General features: G+C 39.6%; 1 protein-coding gene across 1 annotated transcript in view; it reads left to right on the top strand.

Annotated features, from left to right (window-relative positions):
• The window catches only part of STAB2 (stabilin 2), a 922,612-nt gene that overhangs the window by 205,577 nt on the left and 694,535 nt on the right, over positions 1 to 22,500 (top strand). The window contains exon 11 of the mRNA XM_044087850.1: positions 16,377 to 16,459. Coding sequence (XP_043943785.1) covers positions 16,377 to 16,459 — 83 coding nt within the window. The remainder of the gene's footprint in view (positions 1 to 16,376; positions 16,460 to 22,500) is intronic.

Genomic DNA, 22,500 nt, shown 5'->3' with positions numbered 1-22,500 from the left:
CAAAGAAAGCAAAACGTTTGCAGCATTAAGTATTCACCCTGTACCTTCCTATTAAGCTAATTAACCAATAAAAACACATCTCCATAGAAACAGTTAAAAGGCAGCAATTAGGTAATGTTAAAACAGCCAAGTTCAGCATTTTCCAACTCAAAAAATTTACATGGTTTAGCATAGAATAGTCGCACCCTGGAAGTGTAACAGCTAAATGGATTTTTGAACCTCTGGTCTGACATAACTGTGTACATTTTTTGTAGTTAATTGAAGTATTCTAACAATACTTTGTACAAACAACATATGTAGGTGTCTAGAGATAGTATAAAACAATTTTAACAAGTTTAAGTGTTAATTTTAAGCAAACTTTTAACCAATATTTAATATTATATTTGGTAACAAACTCTATGGTAAAATGTTTTGCTTGGTGGGTGGGGATGGTGGGGTTGCTTGCTTAATACTTATTTGTAGCTTTTTAAGTTGGAAAATGCTGAACTTGGCTGTTTTAACATTACCTAATTACTGGCTTTGAATTGTTTCTATGGAGATGTGTTTTTATTGGTTAATTAGTTTAATAGGAAGGTACAGGGTGAATGCTTAATGCTGCAAACTTTTTGCTTTCTTTGTCTGAAGAAGTCTGGCTATGTAGCCAGACAAAAAGTGCTTTACATTACTGTTTGGTTTTATTTGTTTCAGAAGGGTCTCACAGAAACGGATAACTGGTGCCAGAGCCACGGCCTAAAGTTAAATGCCAAAAAATGCATAGTCATACCATTCGGGAAAAACAAGGTTACCCCTAGCTACCAAATAGGCGGCAATCCACTGAGCACAGAAGAAGTTATCAGGGACCTGGGGACCCAGGTTGATAGTAGTCTGTCATTCGACACCCATGTAGCTAAAGTAGTTAGGAAGACCTTCTACATTGCCCACCTTATCATGAAGGGATTCTCATCTAGATCAAGGGAGGTCATAGTCTCCCTTTACTCATCACTCATCAGACCAATGATTGAGTACAATGCCCCATTCGGAATGTATCTGACCCGACACTTGCAGCAGCTGGAGAGGCCACAAAAGTTCCTCACCAAAAGGATAAAGGGTCTCAAAAATCTGTCCTATGCTACCCGACTAAAAGAACTCCAGCTCTATTCAGTCGCACGCTTGCTCAGAGGTGACCTTTGCCTAACATACAAGGCCATGTCAAACCCAGATTTGATGAATATGCTTCACCTCAAAAATCTAGATCCATCAGAGCCACAAGGCGGAGACTTAAACCTCGACACGGCTATTAATAGGACGTGCTGGAGGGATAGATTCATCACCCAAAGACTCCCTATGCTGTGGAACAAAATCCTGGTACATGTGAGGCAGAGCACCTCGCTGGCCTTGTTCAAGAGAAATCTTGACCAATGGATGGGAGATCGCAGATATACCCCAGGGATTACCTCAGTGTCACTGCTCGACAGAGGCACAGCAAAATAATGGGTATAGTTCCCCATACTAAAGGGGTGGCGTAAGCCACAAAACAATGGGCTAGGCTTGTAAATGCCCTCGGGCAGATAGCCTAGTATGAACCTATGAACCTATGAACCTATTAAAGAGTTTCTCATCTTTGGTCCTAAAGTATTCAGTGCGTCTGTTTCCAGCAGTGTCTTTTACCTAGTTTGATACTTTTTTGTTACGATCGAAGAACCAATTATAATTCTTTGTAGTGCATGGAGATTAATCTTGTCCATGTACTACTAGTTAGTGAAAAATTAGATTAAAAATAAAAAGGTGATGTGTTGCACCAACTTTGAAAGCTGGTAAAGCAGTGGGGAAATCTGAAGTCTTATGTATTCCCGATGTGAGGGAAGCAGTCGATATCAAAATGGTGTGTTAACTTTACAGACAGCAGGCGGAAATAAGTTAGAACAAAACTGTTTCACACCACGCTGCTACTATTTTCTGATTAGTGCTGTCTACTTTTACTGTAGACTCGATGTTAACAGGGGTGCTTAACAATCATCTCACCATTGTTCATAGGTTCATAGGTTCATAGGTTTATACTAGGCTATCTGCCCCAAGGCATTTATAAGCCTAGCCTGAATTTTTGTGGCTTACGCCACTCCTTATATGAAAAAATACTGTACCCATTAGTTTGTTGTGCCTCTGTCCAGCAGTGACACAGAGATGATTCCTGGGGTAAACCTACGATCTCCCATCCACAGGTCAAGATTTCTCTTGAACAGAGCCAGCGAGGTGCTCTGCCTCACATGGATCGGGACTCTATTCCACAGCATAGGGAGTCTCTGAGTGATAAATCTATCCCTCCAGCATGTCCTATTTATATCCATGCTAAGGTTTAAGTCGCTTGCTCTAGTGGTTTTGGTGGATTTGGATTTTTTGAGGTGGAGCATGTCCATTAATTCCGGGTTGGACATGGCCTTGTATGTCAGGCACATGTCACCTCTGAGCAGACGGTATGCGACTGAATAGAGCTGGAGTTTCTTAACCACTTTAGCAACGTGAGTGTCAAAAGAAAGGCCACTGTCAACCTGGGTCCCCAGGTCCCTGATAACCTCTTCTGTGCTTAGTGGATTGCCACCTATATGGTAGCTTGGGGTTACCTTGTTTTTCCCGAAGGGTATGACTATACATTTTTTGGCATTTAACTTCAGGCCATGGCTCTGGCACCAGCTATCTGTTTCCGTGAGTCCCTTCTGAAGGATATCCGTGTCCGATGCACTTTCCACTATGGCGCCCAGTTTGCAGTCGTCTGCAAACTTTGTCAGCCAAAGACCTCCCATGTTGGCCTGTACTTCTGAGAAGTAGATGCCGAACAATAGGGGCCAAGGACCGAGCCCTGTGGGACACCACTTGTGACCGGCTTGGAGTCTGACATAGCGCCAGCAACTCTAACCCTGTGGGTTCTGTCCTTAAGCCAGTTTGCAACCCATCTTGTGACATATGGGTTTACATTTAAGCTGGTAAGTTTTTACAATACCCGAGTGGGGTATTGTGTCGAAAGCCTTTGCAAGGTCAAGGTAGGCTGTATGGACTGCCTTTCCTCATCAATGGCCTTGGTGACTGTTTCGAAGAAGTCGACCAAGTTCAAAAGGCATGATCTTCCCTTGACGAAGCCAAACTGGGTCGGGTCCAATGTCTGCAAGTCCCCTATATCTTTGTTTATGAGCTCCATTATGATCCTCTCCATAGCTTTGCAGACTAGACTTGTTAAGCTTATGGGGCGGTAATTACCAGGGTCCGTAGAGGCACCACCTTTGTGGAGTGGGACCACAGTTGCCGTACACCACTCCTTGGGCACGTATCCTGTGGTAAGGCTGAGATTAAACAGCTGCCTTATGTGCGGGTTTAATTCCTCATTTAGCTCGTGTAGCACACAGCCGGGGACACCATCCGGTCCCATTGATGCTGTGTTTTTAGCTTTAGAGAGAGCAGCTTTCACCTGCGCATTTGAGATGTCTGGGAGGCTACACTCCGCTGGGATAGTTATCTCTCCTTTAGGGGGGGAGAGGAGGGTGAAGTTTGCACTGAGCCTGTCTGCCAGTATGTTGGCAATGTCTGTGGGTTCAGTGATTTTTGTATCATTTTGGACTAATTCTGAGCATATCTGGGAGTTTCCACCCAGGTTCCTAACATAGCTGAAAAAGGCCTTATGATTGTCTTTTGAATCCATGGCAATTTTTCTCTCAAAACTGGCCTTAGTTGATTTTATGAGTGCTCGTATTTTTTTACTAATAATGATCAGGGGTGACTTCCCTTTTATGGATTTTGTTCTATCATGTAATAGCTTTCTCCTCTTATTGTAAAGTTTGTTAATGGCTGGTGTCCACCAGACTGGACGTTTGCCCTTTGTGGAAAGAGTCTTGGTTTTATTTGGGATTGCCTGATCCATGCAGTCCTGGAGGTGTTCATAGAAGGCATTTGTAAGGGCTTCCGCAGCTTGGGTTGTGGTTTCCACTGTCTCAGGGGCCTTGAAGGATACCACACCAGTCTTGAGTAGTGTGAAGTTTGCTTTAGAGAAGTTCTTCACTGTGGTCTTTTTTGTTTGGGGTGGGGGCGGGATGTGGATTTCCAGTGAGATTAGTTTATGATCAGATCTCTCCAATGAGGGATATACTTCCGGTGTGGAGCATTTTGTCCCCATGTTTGTGATAATGAGATCTAGTATATTTTCTCCTCTCGTGGGAACAGTGACTAGCTGTTCCATGGCATTTGAATTTATGAACTCCAGGAACCGTTGGGCTAGAAAGTTAGGGCTTGAGTAATGTTCCCAGTCTATATTCGAGTAGTTGAAGTCACCCAATATGATGGTGTTTGGAGATACATTTATACCCTCCAGTGTCTTCAGGAAGGCTGTGTGGTGTTCCTGAGTTTGAGAGGGTGGCCTGTAGCATGCTACAATTTGTAGAGCAGTTTTGCCTATGGTTAGTTGCACCTGGATGGTTTCCGAAGCTTCGTGCGTTGCCACCAACCTGGAGGTGTGGGTATCCTTTATGAATATGGATACACCCCCTCCTTTTGTGGTGTGGTCCTGGTTTTGGGGCCGGAATGCATGATATGAGGTAAAACCTAATAGTGCCGGGGTGCTCTCAGGAGCCTTGAACCAGGTTTCAGTTACAGCACAGACATCGATGTTCTCCATACTGAGAAGGGCCTCGAGTGCGTGCATTTTGAGATTTAGACTTCTGGCATTGAGCAGCATTACCCTCAGTTTCTTCCCATTTTTGTTTTCTAGGGTGGTAGGTTTAGAATTTGAGCCTTGCCTAAAAAGGCACTATAGGGGTGGCAAGAGCCTTAGCCAATATCCGGAATCCCAGGGGTGACAGGTGCAAGCCGTCCCTTGCGAAGCAGCGTGGCTTGTCAAGCATGTCATCCCAGGCAGACAGACACTGGATCCCCTTTGAATGACACCAGACATTAAGCCAATTGTTAAAGCTGATCATCTTGTCTCTATATTGTGGCATCATTCTTGGTGAAGGAAGGATACTGCTCAGGGTTAGGGTCATACCTGCTTGGGCTACATAATCAGAGAGCTCCTCTATGTCTCTTTTCATGTAGTCCAGGGAGGTACGTCTCAGGTCGTTCACACCAGCATGGACAATGACTGTGTCATATTTGTACTTGCCGTGGAGTGACCAGAGTGCTTGTGTTATGTGGCGGATTCTAGCGCCCGATAGGCAGCTTACTGTGACCCTCTCCTTGTTCAGCCTGGTGAGTGGGACGTCAGTGTGTCTGACTATGGAGTCACCTATGACAAGTATGTTTGGTGTTGTATTTGGCTTTAAGGGCTGTGACTGCTTTGCACACTGCTTTTGTGGTTTATGTGCTGCTTGTGGGGTGTCTTGAGGTAGCAGTTGTTTGGGTGTCTGCTTTGGAGGCCTCTGCTGTTTAGGTAAATTTTACTCAGAGCCTCCGAGTATGTCTTTGTGTGTTTATGTGTTTGATTCAGTGGTGTGGTAGCATTATGTGAGGCTGGTTTTGTGGTGTGTGTAGTTGCCTTCTCCTCCTGTCTGGTCTTGCCAGTCCTGAGTTGAGAGAGCTCAGCCTCCAGTTTGGCTAAATAGCTGCATCTCTCGCAAGTATTTGTGTTATGTGGGAGGAGGAGAGGGTTGTCTGTGTACATGAGGCAGTTATAACATTGCCTCAAGATTCCCAGATTCACCAGCTGGACTCGAGAGGAGATTGACAACTGACTTTTGGACATGCTAGAATAATATTGGGAATTCCTTAATAATTGAAAACAAGGGCCAGTGGGGAGTGAGGGTGTAGTGCTTTTAATTTTAGTGCTGACTTATATAATTGCTTTAGTGAGCAAGTGCCAGGTAACTTGAGTGCAATGTGTTACAAGTAACTAAATGCAAAAACGACAAACAGTAACTTTCTTTCAAGTGAAACAAGGAAATAAGTACAGTAAGCAATGCAGATATCACTAGTGATCCACAGAAGCTGAGAAGCGTATTAGGTGGAATTAGCTTCCAGGGAAATAACAAGCAAACAAACAACAAGCATATAAACAAAGCTAGATTCAGCAGGTCTGGATCTAGTCTATGCTAGAGCAAACAAGGTGTACCAATTTCAGTAAGATACAGTTCAAATATTCAGGTTAAGGTTAGGTCTCATGCTATAGTAGTGGTTAAGCAGGATATTATTTAACCGTTTTTGAATATAATCACTATGCTCCATGCACTACAAAAATATCATAGTAACTGTCAAGGAGAGACTTAGTATATACATTTTCAACTTACTTATTCTAAGCTTGATTTCTTTATCCCTGGAACCCAAATTAAGACCGACAGAAAACTTTTCACTGACACAATAAAATTAAACCATATGTGTAAATGCAAAAATGTCCACTTTCACCTTGATGAAGCAGTGACCAAAACAAATGTTTTTAATGACTGGAATGGTTTCTCTGTTTTAAATACTTCACCCAAAAAAGTTTAGACGCGTGTTCAAGATAAGGTATTGCTTTTAATCAATTGTTTTCAAATATATTAGAAATGAAATATGCAAAATTATTTGCACCATATTAAAGAATAAGCTGAGTAGAACAAACTTACCAAGCAATGTGCCTTTTACATTAAGATTTTTGGAATTAGATGTTATGCTGTGGGGGGCAACAGATCATTATTTATTTTAAATAATTTTACAGCAAAGCAGAAAGGGTCAGTTATAAAACTTTCACTTGTTCAAGATGGAATATATAAATGAATGCCAGATGTGTGCAGTTATAGTACTGTGCAGTGATGCTTACAAAACTTCTACTATGGCTAAGTCAGTTGCCAGGCAAGATTACATACAGATGAAAAATACTAGTCGTAACATCTTCATAATGAAAAACAAAAAAATATTAATTTTTGTCAAGGGACAGCCCCCTCCCCATACTAACACATGAGGAGCAAGTCTTCTGCACCCCTCAAATTATATATGACCACTTCATGGATGTGTAAACTCTCAAAAGGGAGGCATCGCCAAAAATAAAGATAGGAATCACTGTCAGCGTGCAGTGATTTTGCATGGAAATCAGAGACAGTTCAGCTTCACTGAGTCAAATCAACTAGTTATTACACACACAGAGAAGGGAGAAATCTCCCAAAAGAGAGGAATCACTGCAAGGGCACACTTAATAATAGCATCTATTTTGTATGAAAAATGGCAATCAGGGAGTTCGACCTTGTTGAGTTGACTTAACTAGTTGGCACCTCTTCCAGTCTAAGCAAAATGAGGTGTTATGAAGCTAGTTAGAGGGTTTCAAGAGGATAAATTTGTAATAACGTGCAATAGCTAGGATGGACAAAAGGGGCAGCTGCCCTGGGTACAAAATGTTAGGGGGTGCAATAGTGAGATGCCATTCATTCTTCCACTCAGTGCATTCAGAAATGAATGTTGGTATTGCATTTATGGTCATAATTGAAGCACTTAACACTCCATGAAGTGTAGTAGCTTCATGATATAAGTATTTAAAAGAAAAGAAAATAAGAAAATACATTTTTGTTTTTATGAAGCAGTGGGCTTTAGTACTTTATGTGTGGTGTAAACAATAGCAGCCATTTGGAAGAAGATCATTTTTCTTTTTGTGTGTGTTCCTCATTTTAGAGTTGGGGGCACAAGATTGGGGGATGGCATTGAGCACCACTATGCCTCTTGTGTACTGCATATAAGATGAACTACACTGAAAACATTTACATATGACAACTCATTGTTCCAGTTACTTCTGTGATTAGTACAAGTTGCAGCAAATAACAGGAAGAACTGGTAGAGCTTAGAAGAGAAGCCAGTGATTTTTGCACAATATTTGTTTTTTCTACATTTTGCTAAAAGTTTCCATAGTTTTCCAAGGCCCCTGCATTTCTTTATAGTAAACTTCTGTGTTCTAAAAAGTCATAGCAGTCATCTTCACTTTTTTAGTAACATCAGAGCAGTAAGGTGGGATACATTTATTCACTTTGACAAATTTACATTTTCCCAACAGCAGAAGGAGAAATATATCAGCAGTATATGGAATACAAAAATATATTCTTTGCCTCTGGTACCACAGAAAGAAAAAAGGAAGAAAACCATTCTCGGTAAACTACACATATGATTTTATGTATATCAAGATGTTTTTCAGTCCACCCACTAAAGAACCCTTTTTAATGACATTGGGATGCCCAGACATCCAATTTCTGTTAGTGTATAATAGCACTCACAGATGTCCTTTGTCCAAATTAGCATATTAAAAATATCTCTTAAAATTATGAGCATCTTTTCATGAATTATTAGGATAACATAAGCTGAGTGCAGTACGCATGGCTGACCATTGCTGAGTGTAAAAAAGTACTCAATTTAAATGAGGCTACTCTAAGTGATCTCCCACCCCACCAAGTTCACTGACCTTACAGTTAATTGTATTATAGAAGATGTCCAAGGGATAAAACCCTATGTATGGTTTGGATGGGCTTTACCAACTATATCTGAACAAGATGAATTTCACTTTTTTTCACATTCAAGTAAAATGTAAGTTCTTGTCACATGCATTGATGAAATGGAACCCCCTGTCCACTGGCTCCTGTGTCTCTGGCTTCTCAGACTACTTTACAATAATATTAAGAGGTACCACTTCATGTGTGGTAGTGCCACTCAGCCTGTTTCTAGTTTCTTAAAAGAAAATTTTTTTGTCTTCTGGAACTGTAGATTGTAATCGATAGATGTATATCACTAAGTAAAAGACTCTGTCCACAAACTGCAGTTTCATTACCAGACATTTCTCTTTCACCTAAAACATGGGATGTCAAATCTCCTGGTATTAGAAGTCACATTAACAACACTGGGGGGACAACTTAGGAATGTTATATATGGAAATGTGTAGGATTAAGGAAGAATACTGAAATACATTGATGTTTATTGTTTCTGACTCTGAATTTCTCTGTAAATAATAAGTATGCAAGAGCACTTCTGATTTTTTCCCCAGTAGAACTTGCTAGAAACGTTCATATCTTGGATTTATACTAGCTCTTTTGTTACATGTCTTCTGTATGCCATCTGTGGGTTTATCTTGAACTATTTCACTGTCATTATATAGTTCGTTTTTAAATAACGGGCTCAGATAGCACTTAGCAATTTATCATAGTTGACTGAATCATACAGTGGGGTTAGAATAGTTAATGGGTGAGATTACAAAGATGACTAAGGGCGGACATTAACAAATAGGAAAATACCTCATCTACCAAAACAACTCTGTTGTACAAAATCACCCTTCTGAAAACATTTGTCAGAGAAGGCTGGAATTCAGGATTCCTTCTCCCCGTGTTCCTTTCACCCTGCTACATGACACTGCATGCTTGCTTCTATAACTAAGCTAAAATTCAAGACTCTCTCTGAAACACCATTCGTTCCACTAAAAAAAAAAAAAAAAAAAAAACAAAATAAACTTGACTACTGCTCACACATCCTGAGTTCTTAACTCAGTCACACAGGTACATTTCAGCAGGGAACTCAGAGTGTGCCATTGCAGCATTGTTTGGGACCAGTGTATTATTCACTTAAGGCTTAGAGTGGATTGCTGTTCTACTTGCTATTGTCTGTTGTCTAATAATTAAGCAATAATCCATGACTGGGCATAGGTATATCAGGATTTACCCATGGTTGGCATGCTTTGATCTTTGTGTAAGGGAAGGTTTTATCTGTCTTTAGAAATGTACTGTACATGCATATGGGACTTGCATCCCCAAACTTGCACAGTACAGCAGTGTAGTGCAAGAGAAGCAACGGAGAGAAGAGAATCTGCATTGCTATTTTTTTCCGTCAAATTTTACCAGGAATTGCACATAAATAGAAGGAAAATTAGGTACGTTTCTGTTTCATAGGTTCATAGGTTCATAGGTTGGTAGAAGGCTATCGGCCCTAGGGCCTGTACAAGCCTAGCCATAACAATTCCCTGACTATTTCTTCCCACAATATTAACTTCCCTGAACCCCTGTCTGGCAGAGTGACTGACGTGATCACCGGGGTAAATTTCCTATCTCCCATCCAGTCGTCAAGGTTCCTTTTAAAGAGGGCCAAGGAGGCGCTCTGCTTGATATGTATGGGCAGTCTCTTTATTTTTGAGAATGTACGTGATGTTTCTTTTATTTTTGCACTGTCCCTCAGCATATTCCAATAGAAAGTCCGGCCGCTCAGTGGTACTTCAGTAGCTGGGTATTATTCTCTTGCTATATGCTTGATTACAGTCGGCTGTCCAGTGGGCTAATTTTTTAATACAAATGAGCTGTCATTGTATAATAGCAGTAAGAGAGCAGTGTCCCACCACAGAACCAATACTTACAACCTTAAACAATTTTTATTATATTACTGGCTGTCCTTTTTCTCCCTCAAGTAATTGATTATACTTTGCTGAAGCTCTCTCACTCCACTCCACTCTGCAAATTTTCCTGCACTGTTTGTTTGTTGTGAAACTGTAACTGTCTGAGGAAAACTCACCTGTAGAGTCATAGTGTTTTGCAGTACTTTACTCCTTCTAAACAGCTCTACTGTAATTGCAGTCTGGAGTAGCATATCCCTTGGCCTCCCAAAGCATGTGCTAGACTAATGCTCCTATTACATAAAATTGTTCCAGTGGCGGCATAAATGATAAAGACACCTCCTGCTGGTGTTGGAGCTGTTTCCCACTATGCCCCCCCCCATTCCCCTAAAAATCTCAAATGTAACTGCAGCCTGGAGTAGCATATCCCTTGTCCTTCCAAAGCATATGTTAGGTTAATGTTCCTATTACATACAATTGTTCCAGCATAACAGATAAAGACTCCTTCTGCTGGTGTTGGAGCTGTTTCCTGCCATGTTCCCTTCCCACCCTTGATTTCCCAACCACCCCTCATGGCATTATATTTATAGGACCTGTTTTCCACCCAGAGCTGCACCTAATTCTGACCCCTCCTAAAGGCATACATGTAAACATGGACATACCCTGGCTCACAAGAATACATACACAATTCCTAAACCATCAGTCTGTATTTAAGCTCTTTAACTTCCTTTCCTTTCGTATATTTACTTCCTAACCAAAGTGATCACAACTTACACCATCCACCTCACTCAGCTATCTGCTCCTACCCCTCCTATATTTATACCCCAGAGTCCTAGCTCCTCTTTCTTGGACAAATCTCTCTACAAATCTGCAAACTGTGCTTCTCTTAACTATTACTGTACCCTTATTCTTCCTGGTTTATCACCTTGCAGTTTATCATACATCACTCAGTCTTGTACACATTTCTCCCACTGTGTGCTCCACTTCACCCCACTTCACCACTACTCATTGCCAGTATATACAAAGACTCACACAATATTTACTTCAAATTCAAATTACTAAACCCTTTCACCTAGAACTCTAAAATAAAACTAACTGCTACATTTAAACCAAAACAAGCTTCCCAAACATATCTTTTTTTTTTCTTTCTCTTCCTACTCTGTAGGGATATTCATCCTAACCCAGGCCCCAACTCCCATCCTGACTCCCCAGTGCCCAACAAAACTCATCCCAAGCCAGCTACCCTCCTATTCAGCTGACCCAACTCCTTCCAAGACAGGGACTACACCACCATCGACAAAACCATCAAAACCTCCCCACCTATCTTATACTCATCCAAACAGCTTAAATTCATTTCCTCAAATACTTGTCGCATCTATAATAACATTTCAGAACTCCATGCTTAGATCTCCCACAATACACCAGAGATATTCTTGTCATAACTGAAACATGGCTAAACCCCCAAACACTTGATTCTGAAATATCACTACCTGGTGATATTATCATCAGGGCAGATAGATTTAAAAAAAATGTGGTGGAGTAGCTTTACTATACCCTGACTATCTTGAAATCCTACCCTATAATAAACCTATTCCCATGTTCCATAATGCTGAACTCCTCATCTCCTATCTTAAACTAAATAACCATAAGCAACTAAGTATTATAGTACTCTATATTCCCCCAGGTAAAAACTACAACCCTAGAAAACATCTTAAACTGGATCTTGCAAACAATTTCTAATGAAAAGATAATCTTAGGTGAAGTTAATTTTGATTGGTCATTTATCTCCACAAAATATCCATCAGCTAACCTAAACCTATTTGAATGGACTCAGCTCATTTCCTCCCAAACATTATAACTATCCCAAAAACAGTGGCTCAATTCTTGACTGCATATTGATGTCTGAGTCCACTAAGTATGTCTCCAGTGGCACCCTCTCTGATTCCCTCAGTATATGCAAACAGACTCTGTATCCATCATGTCAAACAACACTCACTTAGAACTTCCTGTAACCTTGCTAATTTTAACCTCGGTATACTTAACAGAATTCTAAATTCCTTTAACTGGCACATCCTGAGAAACATTCCAGTCAATGAAGCTGTACATAAATTTAACTCATTTTTCCGGAAAATCCTCAACGGTCTGAGTCCAACTTCAACAAAACAAGTAAAGAATAACCACACTCCTTGGTTTCACCTAATGCATGAAAGAGATGGGTCTTGGAAGGAATGGCTAAAATATAGATCTGTCCAAAACCTCCAACTTTAAAGAACTGCATAACCATAACTAAAGACATATTATCACAGAGAAAAAAATCTGCTTCAGTGCCCCCTTATTAAGTCATTCTTATAACCCTAAAAAAGTCTGGTCTTCTATTAATAATTTAGTCTGCCCTGGAACAACCACCACTAAAGCCCTTATTAAGATTTTCCTCCCAACATTCCTGACAATGGCTTCTCCTTCGACAACAAATACCTCTTATTTCACCATAAAAACTCATCCCAACTGCCTATATCAAATTGCTACTTCTTAAACTGAAACCCTGTTCTCCTTCAGTAGATAATCTCCCAACAGAATACCTCAAGCTGGCTGGCAATTCCATATCCTATCCTGTCTCTCCTCTAATTAACAGATCTTTCAAGGAATCATACTTCCCTCTCTATGGAAAAAATTCTTCATCACCCCTTCATAAAGGAGGACCCTCATCTGATATATCCAATTTCAGAAGTATAACCATGTTATCCCCTTCATCAAAAATTATGTAGAAATGCATTCACAAGCAACTTCTTCAACTTATTCTACAAGAAAAGCTTCTGACCCCCACACAACATGGTTTTAGACCCGCACATAGCACTACCATGCCCTTATTAACTTTCACTGATGCTATTAACAAAACCAGAGATGAAGGCAAACGTGTTTCCTCTGTATTCCTTGATCTCACTAAAGCTTTTGATCTAGCTTTCACCAAGAACTCTTTTAGCAACTGTCTTTCCTTGGACTATCAGAACCCACACTACTGTGGTTTAACAACTACTTAACTGATGGATACCAGTCTGTTAAATGGCTCTCTACTTTTTCTCCCTTCCTTCCTTCCTGTCAATACTGGTGTACCACATGGTCCATTCTCAGCCTTCTACTCTTTAATATATTCACTAACAATTTACATAAATCATCTCAACAAGTTTCCCTCATACAATATACTGATGATTCTACTCAAATGTGCATTTCCAACACCCTAATACATCTTCAGAGAGTTACTCAAGAAGCCTTCAACTCTGTTAAAAGTTGGCTACAGGACAATCACCTGCTACTAAATCCCAAAAAATTAAATTACATCCCTTTTTCCAAAATCCCATTTCCATTAAAAACACAGTTTTAAAATTTCTTCCTTACATAATACCATGTTTGAAATTACCCCACGTACAAAACTATTTGGCATGACAATCAACAACAATCTTAAATTTGATTTATATGTCCGCAACAGCATCAAGAAATCCCATCAAAAACTAGGCACCCTGCATAGAGTAAAGAAATTCCTTACAGACTTTGCCAAGGTATAATTCTAGCTACCACTTACCTCTTACCCTCAAACCTATATGGAACAGCTATCATGACCAACCTACAAGCTTCACTTAGTTCTAAACTTGAACAATGCTATAACAAAGTTGCCAAATTCACTTGCAACAAACCTTACTGGACCCACCGTTGTTTAGCACTAAAAGCACTTTAATGGCTCAGACTTCCTCACCACCTATCTTATACCGGGTCTATGTTCAGTTACTGAAAAATAAAAAAAACAAAACAGTGAAATATCAAACAGAAAAAAGTGAAATCTACAATAACCGAAGAATGACATCACTGAAAAAAAAAGTCATTGAATGGCCATAGTCGGCCAACATTGCAAACAGAACCAACCAAGGTGAGGGGCTGCACCCCCCCCCATAACCCCCTAACTATATATATATATATATATATATATATATATATATATATATATATATATATATATATATATATATATACACCAACTCCAAGATCATACTACAGTGAGGAACAGGGCAAGGTTTCTCTTCACTTACCTTTTGCATCGTGTTACTTCATGGTTGTTGAACAACTACAGTCATTCATGAATTTATTTTCGATGATGCTGTTCTGTAATTGTCGGTTTCTCTGTCTTCCATTCAATATTTCACCATGCGGGTTTTTTATTTTTTGGTAGCCAGACATAGACCCCTTATACCCAGCTCACCTTAACCCATAAAATAATACATACCCCATCGACCTGCCCATCAGTTACACCCCTACTCCAATACTATCTTCCAAACCATCTCCTTTGGTCAAATAATAAATAACTGCTTAGCATCTACAAACCAGTTCCGCTAGTGTAGCTTGAACTTGGAATATAATCCTATATCAATCAGGCCTATCAAACACCTTCATCCTTTTAAATAATTCCTAAAAAACTGGATCTCTGCTTCCTGGCTTTCATCCTGCTTCTCATCTGGGACATAGCTCTCTAGCTCCTTTCATTACCTTTCTTATACCTCCCTTTAAAGCACTAAATCACTTAATCTGCTTATCCCCTTCTATTACCTCACTCTGTTGTACTTCTTAAAATACTATACGTACTTCTAATTAGCGCAACCAAATTACTGTCACTTCACTACCACTCTGTTAACACTTAAACTTGCTCATCTCCTCTCAACTCTGTTGTATTTCCTAAATTACTCCAACCTAACTTATATACCACTCTTTCATTTCTAAAGTCTCAGTACAAGGCTTGTAAATTTAGTGTTTGTGAGTAGCAATACAAATCTTATTATACTGCCTATTATGTTATGTATTCACTTAAACTGCATTATAAATATATTATTGTAAATATTGATTACATTAAACATGATACCTTGGAGCTTTCCTCCCCAGGCCTCGGCTGAAGAAGGGCACCTGTGTCCAGCTGGACTTTCCTGGTAAACAAATGTCAATAAATAAATATATAAGTAATGTTTGCATGCTGCCAGAATGCTCCTGCTTGTTTAAACTTCCACAGATTGACAGAAGAAAAGTAGAACTGTTCACAGCTGTACATACGTATAAAAGGATTTCAAATGCAGAAATGCAATTTGTAAAATGCTTCTTCATCATCGTGCTTGAGAAAAAAGGAATACTTACATTGTCCTCTCTTATACAACTTAGTTCTTAATTTGTATTATGTCGCACTCCAGAAAGGCAAATTAATATTTTGTTAGTGGATGGCATGCAGTAGTGAATGCATGCCTGGTGACCTGAATTTCAACAAATACTCTGAAATATTCACAAAAATGTTAATATTTTGGAAAGTATATGATGCTTTGATTAATTCTTCAAGAGTTATGATGTTGTGTTACTTATTCCAAGTTATCTCCTTCAGCAGTAGCTGTGATCATTCTTTCTTGAGTGCTGTAAAAAAATCCCCATTCACTTTAATTTTGATTAAACATAGCTCATATACTAAGGGTCTATTTATTGCAGAGATTAGTTGGCATATTTGCTGCATTACGGTGGATCTATAAACTTGTTGTTGGTTGTTCTTATTGCTTAAACCATGCCATACTTTTTCTTTATCTCTTTGTTTCCTCAAGCGGTCTTGTCGTGACCATGAAATAGCTTCTTAGCTGTTGCCACCGCATGCTTTTTTTAACACTGCATCAATTGTTATTTATTATACAGTTTCTAAATTGTGTTAGTTTTATGTTGCTTGTGCTTTTAATATCTTAACTGTCTTTCCAGCACTTGTATGTCTGTTTTCTAATTAAAACTGTTAAGTCAAAATGGGAAGGGCGGGTCATTTTGGTACATGAGATTATGTTATTAGAAAAAAATAGTCAATGAAATGAGAACCCAGAACTCTTCATTGAATTCATAAAAAACATATGGATCTGCCTGCCTATAAATCAAAGGTCTATAGAGTAAAGAACCCCACAATTATCTGTTATGGAAAATGCTCCTGTTTCTACCTTTATTATAATATGTCTAATTTTTGCTATTGTAGCATTGAGGATTTATGACTTAGAACAAGGTTCTCAGTTAACATTTATAATAATCTTCTTTATTCCTTTCTTATAAGACACAGAGTATGCATGGCCTCTGAGTAGTCGTGGACCATTTACGCTGTTTGTGCCAGTGAATAATGGCTTCAAAGGAACAACGGTATGTAACTGGTGAAGTCTTCTTTCTATATTCTCTGAACTTCGACCAAAACCATCAGTGTAGTATTTTCATTTGATAAGGTAGCAAATGTACAGATTAATGCAGCCATTTTCATAATTCAACCAGATGTGAATTTGGCTGCACCATTTCCTTCCTTATGTGTAGTATTTTGTATAATAGTTTTCTATAAGTCCATAACTGCTTGCTGCAGAGTTATGAACAATGAACTGAAATACAGTGGTGCCTGTCTTTGTCAGTTTTTAGTTTCAAAACCTCAGTAAATACACCAGTGGCAGAAACCATCTCCAGATAATGTTGAGTTACTACACATCAAAGAATAGGGAAGTGTTTTTCAGGAATATGTACAGCTAATTAAGCATGTCTTTGGAAATACAACTACTACTAATACTACTGTAACTACAGTAGACTTGCCAGCAGAGGGCACCATTTAGCAAGGGATGGTGCAACATACTGCATGTTCTTTGAGTAAACATCTTGCATTAGTGCATACAAATGTGAATCTCCTGTAGTATGTGTTATTACATTCTTGATAGTTAAACCCAAAGACAGTATAGGACCTTCCTTAGTGAAGCCGTATGCTCCAGGCAGCCCATGTGACTGATGCAGTCTGCTTAACACTTTACAATTTATTATTCATCCTGTAATGATTTCCAGTATTTGAGTGCTAGTGTCTGAGCTTTATTGTGTTGTTGACATTATCATAATAATTTGCACTGCCATTTAACTGCATTACTGACAAAGCACATCCTTCCATCTGAGCTGCAGAAGTCTTTTAAAAATGCACATTTGGCCTCCACAAATGTTGTTGTTGTGTCTTTCAGCTTTTCCCAGTTAGGGGTCGCCACAGTGGAACACCGGTCCGCTAATGATTGGCAGTAGATTTTTACATGCCGAGTTGCCAGCCCTGACGCACAACCTTCAACAAAGGTATGCCCATTCACGCATGTCTCACTGCTGCTAATAAGATGGTGTATTTATAAATCATTAAGTGTAGGACATGTGGCCTGCCCAGTAAGCATTCTGCGTCTATCTTCATGAGGCAGAGACAAGCTGGTTTGCCAGCCTGGAAGAGTAAGATACTTATTATACAGATGAGGTATTTTGACATAGAAACTGTGCAGTAAATTAAGGAGATTTTATTGTCAGAAAAGTCCAGGGCATTCCACAGGTCCATTCTCAGTGCTTACAATAATGTCAGGTGGGGCTCATTGCCAGCATTTACAAAGTGATGCAAAGCTTGAACTATATTCTAAAGTAAATCAAAAAGTAGTGAATAACAGCCAAAACCAAAGAACATTGATTTTCTAGTGGGAGTAGCATCTGGCTGGATTTGGGACACCTTTGAAAACCCTTCTTGTGTGTAGAGCCATGGTATGTACTTACATCTTCTGCTACACACAGGTGTGGTGCTAGAGTCTGTACCAAAGAAAGACATTGTAATGGTAGAAGGAGTTCAGAAAGTGACAAAAAGTATTACATGTATGAGACAGGAGTTGTGCAATGACAGGCAGAGAGCCATCCTAAAAGTTTATCTTTAAGAAAAGGAAAAAAAAACAGCAGGTACACAGCATTCAGAGAGGTATGATGTTTTAAGACCAAGAGTAAATATGACTGTTTTAGCGGAGCTGGTGGTGATAGGTATCATCCAGGCAAATCCTACTAAATATTTTCACAAATCATTTATGGAAACTTAATTCTATTTTTACTTGTCATGGAAAGAACTAAGCAACCATGTTATATAACAGTATTGCCAAATCTAACAAACACAGTAAGGGTGCAAGTAATATTTCTGAGCCACTGATTTGAAATACTAGAAGGATTAGAAAAACTACTTTAAAAGAAGACGTATCCTTATATTGTTTGGCTGAATCTCGTGGATGGATAATGATTATGTACGCTTTCATGAAGTCTTAGGCTACAAGGTTTACAGGTTTTAACTCCATTACACCTTAGGGCAGTGCTCTGGAGCCAGCATTATGGGATTTTTCAGTTCATAAAGCTTTATTTTTCTTATTACAATATATAGCAATAATGCTTCATTGCATTATCCTGCATTTCCCAAAGCAGGGGATACTTTTGTACCTACAGGCTAATAGCATGGTTATACTTGCTTCATGAATAGCAGCACAGCTGCTCAGTAAGACAAGCTGACCAAGAAATATTAAGGTATTCAAAGAACTGCTGTAGCCCACCTTTTGCCCACACTTGTGTCTGAGAAAGCACATGAAGGTCTAACTATACCCTTCTTACTTTGAGTTCACACAGTAACTCAGGCAATGCTGGAAATAGCAAGAGAGCAATGTGAGTGAGCAGATGATGCCAGCTCACTCAACTAGGAAGGGGTGTTACTTGTGCCATTGCAGGAGTGCCATATGGGGGACGTCATCAGATACGCACATGAAACACCATAGTAGAATTCAGTGGCATGGGCCCAGAAAACATTACATTGCACTCTAGCTAAGTGCAAAGGATGTAGACAAGCAGGAAGTCACACTGAGTCTGACAAAGCTGGCACTACAGCAAAGGGGAAGAAGGTACAAGTATAGTAAATCTTCTAATGCTTATTACATGACAGCTTCACTCCTTAGCACTTGCCTCCTTCATGCAGCATCCTTAAGAGCAGATATGAATGAGGGCCTGACTGTGGAAGATGATGATAGCTCCAAACACACACACACACACACACACACACACACACACACAATCACACTCACACACACACACACACACACACACACACACACACACACACACACACACACACACACACACACACACACACACACACACACACACACACACACACACACACACACACACACACACACACACACACACACACACATATATTTATTTATTTTTATTTATTTATTTTACATTTGTCAACCGGGAATGTCTGACTGAGCCAGATCCCTTTTTCAGCAGACTCCTGGGGAGAAAAGCTCCATAGTAATACAAACAAACAAAATAATCGCAGTTGTACTAACAAGTTAAAAACTTAATATGGTGATTTAAGACTGGACTCTGTATACTAGACATTAATAAGGTAAAAGAAAAAAGAAACATCAGAGATGCAAAAAATATTTTAAAGTAACTGAAAACAGCAGCAATGTCTAAGGAGGTTATTGCAGAGAAGGTAAGGAAAATGAAAGTGTCGGGATAATAAAAGGGAGAAAGAAGGAAGGAGTAGAATAAATGAAAGTGTAGAGATGATAGGAGGCAGGGAAAGAAAGGGAGGAGTGGGATAAAGGGAGTAGAGGTAGGTGGAAAGGGAGACAGTGCAGTGCAAGAGGTATGTTAATTAGATGGTTGTATTCAGGGAGGGTAAGAGCAATGGCAGATCCGTTGTTGTTTGAAATACTCTTTTAAGGCCAGCTTGAATTGTTTGGGATGTTTTAGTTTTCTGATTTCAAGAGGGAGTTTGTTCCAGAGTATAGAAGGGGGTGGCTGTATATATTTTGAGCTGATTTAGCTTTGGGTTTATAAATATATAATAGAGCAAGGGATGAGCTCCTGAGATCTCTTGTCGGACAATAGTGTGAGATGAGAGAAGACAGGGCTGGACAATAGGCTGGCTGATACAAAATTGAGTGTATGATTTGGAGCTGTGAGAGCAGGAGAAGGTGGGGTAGTTCAAGCCAGTTTAAGTGTTTCAGGGATAGACAGGGGTGGGATTTATAGGTTTGTTGAGCAGCAAATCTTGCTATAATATGGTATGTTGGCTCAAGCTTGGTTAGTAGAGAGGAGTATAGACTAGTGAGAATTTGGGAGTTATATGTTAAGCAGGGTAGAAGGTAAGTGTGTGTAAGTGTGATTCTAGCTTCATGACAATCTCTGCTTAACATACAAGGCCATGTCAAACCCACAGCTGTTGGACATGCTACACTTAAAGAAATCCCAATCCCTCAGAGACACATGCTCCAAGGATCTAAACCTTGTCATCACAATAAACAAAACATGCTGGAGGGATAGGTTCCTGACCTAGAGACTCCCCAGACTCTGGAATAGACTGCTCATACATGTCAAGCAGTGCGCCTCTTTGGCTCTCTTCAAAAGGAACCCTGACAATTGGATGGGAGAAAGGAATTTCACCCTGAGGATCAGGACTCAGCTAGACAGGGGTCCAGGGAAGTAAATAGTGTGGGAAGAAATAGCCAGGGAATTGTTATGGCTAGGCTTGTATAAGCCCTAGGGCCAACAGCCTAGTACCAACCTATGAACCTATGAGTGAGAAATCTTTTGTTTCTGTATAAGAGTCCTAATTTCAGATGAGTTTTCTTGATATAATTATTAATGTTGTTGTTATTGTGTCTTTCGGCTTTTCCCTGTTAGGGCTCGCCACAGCAGAACTCCGGTCCGCTAATGATTGGTAGTTGATTTTTATGTGCCGAGTTACCAGCCCTGACGCACAACCTTCAACGAAGGTACGCCCATTCACGTATATCTCCATGGTCAAATTTTAGCTGATCATTAATGGTAACACCGAGGAGTTTTGTGCTTGATTCAACTACAATGGGGTATTGTTAAGTGACATTATACTGTTTTGGGGAGAAAGAGTAGTAATTTTGTTTTTTTAGGGTTGAGGATGAGCTGATTGTTGGTGAGCCATGTCTCTACTGAATTAAAGGAAGATTGGGTGACAGATAAGAGTTCAGAAGGAGAATTAGCTATGGTTATGTCTGGAGAGTCATCAGCGTATTGGACTATGGAAGAATGTGGACAGGAGGAATAAAGTAAGTTGGTAAAGATATTAAAAAGTAGTGGTCTGAGAATGGATCTTTGAGGGACACACATTTTTACTGGTAGGGGAGTAGATAGTGTAGAGTGCCATCTGACTGATTGCAGTCTGTCTGTGAGATAGCTAGAGAACCATGCTATGGTATCAGGGGAGAAATTAAGATCAGACAATTTGTCCAGTAATAGAGAGTGAGAAACAGTATCAATGGCCTTTGAGAGATCAAGGAATAGACAGGAGATAAGTTTGTGATCTTCTCTGGCTAAAGAAATAGAGTTACAGAGTAGACAAATGGAAACTGTAAATAGATATTTTACTATCTGCACAATCTAGTACTTCCAGAATATGTGGGCTTCTTTTATTTTCTGTATTATGAAATGTGTGTGGATTAGTCAGAATATGGGTTACATAAGGGGATAGGTTTACTGTATGTGTGTGTGTGTTTTAGGAATAGGGCAACGGTTAAGAAAGGGGGCAGACTGTGTGTGTGTGTGTGTGTGTGTGTGTGTGTGTGTGTGTGTGTGTGTGTGTGTGTGTGTGTGTGTGTGTGTGTGTGTGTGTGTGTGTGTGTGTGTGTATAGAATGTCTAAATATATCTAAATAGACACATGCACACACCTGCACATGTGTACACACCTATATATATGTATATCTACACACACACACACACACACACACACACACGCGCGCACGCGCACATGCACACATGTTTGTGTTTTGTGTGTGTGTGTGTGTGTGTGTGTGTGTGTGTGTGTGTGTGTGTGTGTGTGTGTGAGGTTAGTTTTATTTATTTGTTTGTTGATGCCCACTAGGCACAAATGTCTCTTTCAGCAGTGACCTGGGAGCAATTTAAGATAAAGCAATTTATTCAGAGTTACAGAGTAAGGAAATGGAAACTGTAAATAGATATTTTACTATCTGCACAATCTTGTACTTCCAGAATATGTGAACATCTTTTTATTTTCTGTATGTAGTCTCTTAAACAAACTGTTTTGACATAAATTAAGTTTTGCCTGTATTACCTGTTCAAGAATCACGTTTATCATCAGTGGATGAGCTCTGTATAAAACTTAAAGGTGTAAAGGGAAGTACAATATTGCACACTTCAGAAATACTTCAATTTTGAATAGCAATCGGACATATTTTTAGTTATGCATATATTTTTTGCACTGTGCATAACTCGTTTATAAATCCCAAAATGAGCTTTTCTCAAACAAATCTCACTTGTGTGAAATAAATTACCACATGGCATTGTCTCTTCTCTGAAACTGTCATTACTTTTGAT

This window comes from Protopterus annectens, chromosome 11.part0 (genome assembly GCF_019279795.1).
Source record: "Protopterus annectens isolate FY-2018-M chromosome 11.part0, PAN1.0, whole genome shotgun sequence".
NCBI lineage: Eukaryota > Metazoa > Chordata > Ceratodontiformes > Protopteridae > Protopterus > Protopterus annectens.
The sequence above is the reverse complement of the archived record's forward strand: the minus strand, read 5'-3'. Positions and strand labels throughout refer to the sequence as shown.